Consider the following 8,464-nt stretch of genomic DNA (forward strand, 5'->3'; position numbering starts at 1 on the left):
ATATTTTACCAGCTAGTGGTAATAATCTGTCTCTCCACTGTCAGTGTTTTCACAGTACCATGCCTCTGACTGTAGTATTAGATTTACTGTCCATGAAGATTAAAGTCCTTTATTTATCACTTGAATATGTGCGGTATGGTCCATGGAGGGACAAATTTTCTCCAATACACAAGCACTACACCTGGCTAAGGGAAAGACTGGTATCAAAGAGTTAAAGCAAAGACGGTGAATCAGGAGCTTTCCTATGTCCTCCTTCAGGTACTCGTAAAGGTATGTGATCTACCAATGAGGGAAGGATTCTTGAGTTCTATCCCAAGCTCAGAAAGGGAGTGAACTCTACTGTTTAGTGATTTGGGAGTCTCAGAATCAGGACTCCTGGGTCCTATTCTCAACTATGAGAGGTGAGTAGGGTCTATTGGTTAGAGAAGCAGAGGTTGGGAGTCAGCCCTCCTGGTTTCTATTCCAAGTTTTGGCAGGTGAGTGGAGTCTAGTGGATTAGCACAGGGGGCTTGGAGACAGGTCTCATGGATTGTATTGCAGGCTCTGGGAGGGAGTGTAGTGTAGTGGTTAGAGCAATGAGGTCTAGGAGCCACGAGCATTCCTCAGCCCTGGGAATGGTGTGTGCTCTAGCAGTGACATTCCTGGGATCTAGTACAAGCTCCAGAAGGCAAGCAGGTTCTAGGGGTTAGATCAGGGTCAGGGAGTCAGGATGTCTAGCCTCTATTCCTGGATGTGAGAGGGAAATGGGATCTAATGGTTAGAGAGGATTAGTGGAAAGAAATTCTAGACTCCTGGTTCTGCCAGTGACCAAACTGAAATATGCAAATTCTTGTATCATAAATCCTTTTTCCTTGTTTATAGACCATTCCCCTCTCTGCTGCAGACAAGTGAAGATGTGGTCATGGAGAATCAATCCACGCCAACTGAATTCATCCTTCTTGGATTTCATAACATTCAGGGGTTACGTTTCCTGCTTTCTTGGGTTATCTCCATCATCTACATCTTCACCATCTTGGGGAACATTCTCATCATCTTCCTCTCCTTGGTGGAACCACGTCTCCAAACCCCAATGTACTTCTTCCTGGGAAACCTCTCCCTCCTAGACATCTGTCAGACCACCACCACCGTCCCCCAGATGCTGGTGCACCTCCTCTCAGGCAGGAGCAGTATCTCCTATGCAAGGTGTGCAGCACAACTCTACTTCTTCCTCTTTTTTGTGGGTGCAGAGTGCATCTTGCTGGCCACCATGGCGTACGACCGCTACATGGCCATATGCAAACCCCTGCGCTACGCGCTGCTCATGAACAGGAAGTTTTGTGTTTTGCTGGTATCAGTCTCCTGGCTTAGTGGTGCACTCAATGCAGCCTTGCACACGTTCCTCACCATCCACCTGCCCTTCTGTGAGGCCAACAAGGTCAACTACTTCTACTGTGATATCCCACCCCTGCTGGCTCTTTCCTGTGGAGACATCTCATTCAATGTCACCATGATACTGGTATCCAGCATCTTCTTGGGGTGGAGCCCCACCCTGTGCATTGGACTTTCATATGGATACATTGTTTCAAGGATACTGAAGATACATTCCCGTGAGGGGAGGAGCAAGGCCTTCTCCACCTGTGTGTCACATCTCACTGCAGTCCTGCTCTACTATGGGAGTAGTATCTTCACCTATGTCAGACCCCTCTCTAGCTACTCACTGGATAATGACAAGTTAATCTCCCTGCTGTACAACATTGTCACCCCCATGTTAAACCCATTGATCTATACTCTGAGGAACAAGGATGTGAAGAGAGCCCTGAAAAAGGTCCTTGTGAGGAAAATGTTCTTCTAAGAGAATCAACAATACTGGCATTGGTATCTATTTCCATGAATGGGATGTAGTAAGTTAGAACATATGGGTTCTGGGAGTCAGGACTCATGGGTTCTATTCTGCTTTCTGGGAAGTGAGTGGGTTTTAGTGGTTAGAAAGGGGGGATGCTGGGAGTCAGGATCCTAGGTTACATTTGATGAGTCTTGGAGGGGAATGGGTCTAAGGGTTGGAGCAGCGGAGCTGAAGCCCCAGGACTGTTGCAAAGAGCTTTCATATCTATGAATGAAAGCTTTTATAGGGGTGCTAAATGTTATTATTAAATGTGGAGGTCAATCACTAGGAAAGTTTGAGAAAGGATCCATCAATAGAACATTACAATTAAACTCAACCTTAATTTATAAACATAATGTTAGTTGCTGTGTGGCCTTGAATGTGTTTTACATATTTATGAAAGATGTGGACAAATTGGAGAGAGTCCAAATGAGAGTAACACAAATGATAAAAGGTTTAGCAAACCTGACCTATGTGGAAATGTGAAAAAAGGTGAAAAAAGGTGGGGATGTTTAGTCTTGAGAAAAAAAGACTGAGGGGGGACCAGATAACAGGCTTTAAATATGTTAATGGCTCATCTAAAGATGAGAGGGATCAATTGTTCTTCATGCCCACTGAAGATAGGAGAAGCAGCAATGGGCTTAATCTGCAGCAAGGGAGAATTAGGTTAGCTATTAGGAAAAGCTTTCTAACTCTCAGGGGAGTTGAGCTCTGGAACAGGCTTCCAAGGGAGGTTGTGGAATCTGCATCACTGGAGGTTTTTAGGAACAGGTTGGACAGACACCTTTCAGGTCTGGTCTAGGTTCACTTGGTCCTGCCTCAGCACAGGGGGCTGGACTTGATGACCTCTCATTGTGCCTTACAGCCTGACATTTCTATGATTCTATGATATACATTTGACTTAAAAAATGAAATTTTGGGCCAGTCCTTCAACTACTTAAGCATGTGGGCTCAGATTTCCAAGGGAGCGTAAGGGAGTTAGGCACCCAACTCCCATTGATTTTTCAATGAACTCCCTTATGCCCCTTTGAAAATCATGGCCGTAAGTAATTGTTGGATTGACTTACATCCTCTCCCCTCCTGCGAATGCACATGAATTCCTTCACTCATGGGAGTAAGAGTCCACAGGCCTGTAAACTCCTCTGCCGTGTTTCATTTGTTACAGAGATTTGATGCTCCATCCCTGATATGGGTGCATATTAGTAGTGGGTGAATTGAACATTCCCTATTGCCTAACTCCCTCAAAGGCTGAGGCTTGGATTTTCATGGGAGCCAAAGGAATTTAGGTGCCCATCTCCCATTGGGAGTTAACCTCCTTCAAAAAACAAAACAAAACTTCCCAGAGTTTTTTTGTCTGTAAAGTCATTTCATATCTTTAAATGAGAAATACTATGGAAGGTCTGGTCTAAACTGCAAAGTTTTCCAAATAGCTATGTGGACTAGGAGTGTGAAAAAAGTCACAGCCCCTCACTGACATGCTATGCCACCAAAATCCATGGTGTACAGGCAACTATGCTGACAGAAGAGTGTGTCTGATGCCATAGTTTATGTCATTCAGGCAGATGGTGTAGCTATGCCACTATGGGGCTCTGCTGACACACCATTCCCAGCCAAGAGTTTGTAATAGACAAGCCCAAAATGACAAAAAACGTTTAGTTATAATATTTCTCATTTACCTGTGTTTATTTCTCATTAACTTATACTAATTATGTCCATTTCCCTCTGCTTTTGTGTACTATTTAATCCTGTTACATGTATTTTTTTTTCTCTGCAAAATGTGTGGGGTATATTTTGTCTAAAAGGGTGTTACATAAAATAAAATAGATACTGAAGAATAATATGAAATCAATCTAATCTATCCTATCTATGACATCAAGAAATAAGGTGTGCATTTTTAACACTGAGAGTAATTAACCATTGGAACAACTTACCAAGGGTTGCGGTACATTCTTCATCACTGACAATTTTTAAATCAAGATGGGATTTTTTTTTTCCGAAAAGATCTTTAGAAATTATTTTGGGCAGTTCTCTGGCCTATGTTATACAGTAGGTCAGACTAGCTGATCACAATGGTCCCTTCTGGCCTATGAATCTATAGCTACTTATATGACTTCCATCACCATAGTATCTGAGCATCTCACTAGTAGCTCAGAGAAGGCAGTGAGGTTTTTCCATTGCACATGGGTCTATTTTTATTTGGGAGGCTTCTGGCATTCTGGGGCCCTGATCTGAGCACAGAATTTCCAGGAGTGGGGAGGGTATCCTCAGACAAAGCGGGACTAACCCATCCCTGCTAGAGCAGAAGAGGCCTTGGGGAAAGAGAGGCCTACAGCTGAGCAGGTGCTAATTCCCTAGAGATGTATATAGAGGGAGTATTCTTGCTCTGCTCTGGGTAGGCCAGACAGAGAGAGACCAAGCACAAGAATGACTCTGTAGCCTGGTGGTTAGAGCACTCAGCTGGGAGACCCAGAATCCAGTCCCCATGCTCCAATGACTTTCATTATTTATCCACACTGGAATGACTCCAACAGGAGAGATTGAGTGAGCCCCCTGTCAGAATATCACATAGGGCAGTGGTTTGAGAGGTGCCAAAGCCCTGTTCAAATCCCTTCTGCCACTCATGTGCATGGGGGATGTGAACCTGGGGTCTCCCATATCCCAGGTGTGTCTCATAACCACTAGGCTAAAAGTTATGGGGGAACTCCTCCTTCCCCCACTTGCAAAAAAACAACGTAGGTGTTGAACTGCCTGAGAGGGGCAGGGATTAGCACACATTCCTCTCCTTGTCATCTCCCATTGGTTACCTTAGCTGGTTCCCCAACCAGCATTCTGGCTTTTGCAAATCCCATTCTGAGGTGCCTATCACCTCCCACTCATTGTACAGGGAGCCTAAGAGCTGAACTCAGCCTTTGTGAATCCCAGACTCCCAGTGGTTTTCTAGGTACTGAGACAGACCCAGACCACTGGGGTACAGGAGTCTGGTAGAGGGCAAATATACTGATCACTGGATGAGTAGTTTTCTGTTCCCTGAGTGACCAGAGCAGGGGCTGTATTAGAATAATCAGGAGCCTGCTAGAACCAGTTAAGGCAGGCAGGCTAATTAGGACACCTGGAGCCAATTAAGAAGAAGCTTCTAGAATCAATTAAGGCAGGCTAATCAGGGCACCTGGGTTTTAAAAAGGAGCTCACTTCAGTTTGTGGTGTGAGTGTGAGGAGCTGGGAGCAAGAGGCGCAAGGAGCTGAGAGTGAGAGTGAGAGGGTGTGCTGCTGGAGGACTGAGGAGCAGAAGCATTATCAGACACCAGGAGGAAGGTCCTGTGGTGAGAATAAGGAAGGTGTTTGGAGGAGGCCATGGGGAAGTAGCCCAGGGAGTTGTAGCTGTCATGCAGCTGTTACAGGAGGTACTATAGACAGCTGCAGTCCACAGGGCCCTGGGCTGGAACCCGGAGTAGAGAGCGGGCCTGGGTTCCCCCCAAACCTCCCAGTTGACCTGGACTGTGGGTTCTTCCAGAGGGGAAGGTCTCTGGGCTGTTCCCCAACCCACATGGTGAATCTTTGAGGCAAGAAAATCTGCCAATGAGCGCAAGACCCACCAAGATAGAGGAGGAACTTTGTCACACTGGTGTCAAGAGTGGGATCTTGGGGTGCACAGCGCGGTGGAAGAAGGAGGGTGATTTAAAAACAAACAAACAGACAACGACAACAACAACAACAACAAACAAACAAAAAAGGGAGAGGGTTCATTTTTTTCCCCACCACAATGGATGACGTAGTGCGGGCACTGATACAAGCTACGGCGGCCCAGCAGGAGGCTACCCGTGTCTAGGCAGCCGCCCAACAGGAGGCAGTGCAGCTGCACCAAGAGACTAATCGCCTGCTGATGGACCAGGCTGCTCAAGACCGAGCTATGTTGCAGGAACTGGAAACCAGGTAAAGTCCCTTACAGAGCTGAATCGCGGCCATGATGGGACGCGGCTCATACGGGCCAGCCATTGGCTGCAGAAAATGACACGGGAGGATGATGTAGATGCATACCTTCTGGCCTTTGAGAGGCCAGCCCTACAGAAGGCCTGGCCTCGAGATCAGTGGTCTGGCATCCTTGCCCCATTCCTGTGTGGGGAGGCCCAGAAGGCCTACCATGATCTGCCTGAAGAGGCTGCGGCAGACTACCCCCAGCTGAAAGCAGAGATCCTGGTCAGATCTGGGGTAACGACAGCAGTGCGGGCCCAGCAGTATCACGGTTGGAGGTATCAGGAAGACAAAACCCCGTGGTCCCAATTGTATGACCTCATCCATCTCGCACGAAAGTGGTTGCAAACAGAGTCCCGGAGTCCAGAAGAGATACTAGTGGTTCTGGTCATCGACCGATACATGAAGGGACTACCACCAGACCTTCGTGCCTGGGTAAGCCAGAACGAACCCTCCACCTATGACGAGGTTGTCGCCCTGGTAGGGAGGCGAAGGACAGCGAGGGAACTGACCCGACCAGTTAAGGAAGAGGCACCCCAGGTTAAACTAGCAGCACCAAGCCCTAAAGTTCGGGTGACTGGGCCACCAGGAGGGCCCAGGTGGAAAAAGAGAGAGGCTGAAGGCCCATCAGAGGCCACAAAGAGTCGGAGCACTGAGGGAGAAGAGGATCGTGATGTTAGACTGCCCAAACCAAGAGACCGGGGAACGCCTAGGGCTCCATACAGATGTTATGCCTGCGGGGAGTGGGGACACATAGCTGCACAGTGTCCCAATGCTGAGGAGCCTATGCAGTGTAACCTGGGGAACTGGGCAGATTCATGCTCCCTAATCCACCTTGTGGGGGTCTCACTAACCCCACATATGTATACCAGACCAGTGAAACTAAATGGGGTAGGGACCACGGCACTGGTTGATTCGGGGAGTGCTATCACGCTTATCTCAGGGAAGCTCGTGAAGCGCAGTCAGCTGCTGCAGGCTAAATGTATGGGGATAACATGTGTCCATGGGACAGTTAGTTACTACCCCACCATCCCAGTAAAAATCGAGATCCAAGGGAACACTACTGAGTTAGCAGTAGGTGTAGTCCCTAAACTCCCATACCCGGTGCTCATAGGGAGGGACTTCCCAGGGTTTGGAAACTTACTCCCATTAGGGGGATTGGAGAAAGATGGGGACCCTAGAATTGGTGAGGCATCCACAGCAGACTGTCAACCCCCAATCTTCTCTGAAATATCCCCAGATTTGTTCTCCACTCCCAGACAGGGTAGAAAGACAAAAAGGGAAAGAAGGGCAGCTAAGGCCTTGGGAACCCGAATACTGTCCCAAAGCCAGAGGGTCGCTCTTGTAGATAGGCAGACCCGCGCAGCTGAAAAGGAGGCCACACAGGAGGGAGAAGCACCTGAGTCTGACCTCCACCCTTCTGAACCAGTAAAGGCAACAGAGACTGGGCCCCTAGATCTTGGGCAGATTAGCCCCGGGAGAGGAAATTTTGGACGGGACCAGGCAGAAGACCCAAGGTATGACAACATTAGGAAGGAGGTGACTGAAATAGATGGGTCCCCGTGGAAGGAAAAACCCAGGGACCAGGACCCTACTTCAAAATGAAGAAGGATTTCTTATACCGGGTTGCACCAGTACAGGGGCAGAAGGTACAGCAGATCCTAGTACCTCAAAAACACCAGCACGCTGTATTAAGTCTGGCTCATAGTCATCTTTTTTGGGGGCATTTGGGGGTAGAGAAGACCCTGGCACGAGTCCTACAACTGTTCTTCTGGCCCGGAGTACATGAAGAAGTGCGGAGGTACTGTGCCTCCTGCCCGGAGTGTCAGCTGCACAGTCCCCGTCCCCACTTAAGGTCACCTTTAGTACCCCTTCCCATCATAGAGGTACCCTTTGAGCGAATAGCCATGGACCTAGTGGGACCACTGGAGAAGACGGCTCGGGGACACCAATATATACTTGTTGTTTTGGACTATGCTACTCGCTACCCAGAAGCCGTCCCCCTGTGGAACACGGCCTCTAAAACTATAGCCAAAGAGCTGGTAGGGATCTTTGCCCGAATGGGACTACCGAAGGAGATATTAACCGACCAAGGAACCCCATTTATGTCGAAGCTAATGAAGGACCTCTGTACGCTGCTCCATATACATACCCTGAGAACTTCGGTCTACCATCCGCAGACTGATGGGTTGGTTTAACCGAACCCTCAGGCTATGATAAGGAAGGTGGTAAGTCGGGATGGGAAGGATTGGGACACCCTACTACCCTACCTTATGTTCGCTATCCGGGAGGTACCACAGGCCTCAACTGGGTTTTCCCCCTTCGAGTTATTATACGGGCGTCACCCCCGTGGCATACTAGATATCGCCAAAGAGATCTGGGAAGAGGAACCCAATGAGGGGAGAAATATAATAGAGCATGTAATGCAGATGCGAGACCGGATAGCCCGGGTTACCCCTATTGTACGGGAACATTTGGAGAAGGCACAGGAGGCCCAGCAAACCCATTACAATCGCCAGGCAAAAGTGCGACAGTTCCAACCAGGGGATCGGGTTATGGTGTTGGTACCCACGGCAGAAAGCAAGCTTCTAGCCCAATGGCAGGGGCCCTATGAGGTGGTTGAACCTATGGGGG

The 8,464-nt window shown here is 48.3% G+C and overlaps 1 protein-coding gene across 1 annotated transcript; it reads left to right on the forward strand.

Moving 5' to 3' along the window:
• The first annotated feature begins 901 nt into the window (after window positions 1-901).
• On the forward strand, window positions 902-1,831 carry LOC135888050 (olfactory receptor 5V1-like). The gene has a single exon (XM_065415864.1). It carries the CDS (start codon window positions 902-904, stop codon window positions 1,829-1,831), a length of 930 nt encoding a protein of 309 aa, XP_065271936.1.
• The last annotated feature ends 6,633 nt before the right edge of the window (window positions 1,832-8,464 follow it).

Source organism: Emys orbicularis, chromosome 13 (assembly GCF_028017835.1).
Source record: "Emys orbicularis isolate rEmyOrb1 chromosome 13, rEmyOrb1.hap1, whole genome shotgun sequence".
Lineage (NCBI taxonomy): Eukaryota > Metazoa > Chordata > Testudines > Emydidae > Emys > Emys orbicularis.

Excerpts from the sequence above, each read along its gene's own strand:
- LOC135888050 (XM_065415864.1), top strand. The coding sequence starts at position 902 with ATGGAGAATCAATCCACGCCAACTGAATTCATCCTTCTTGGATTTCAT.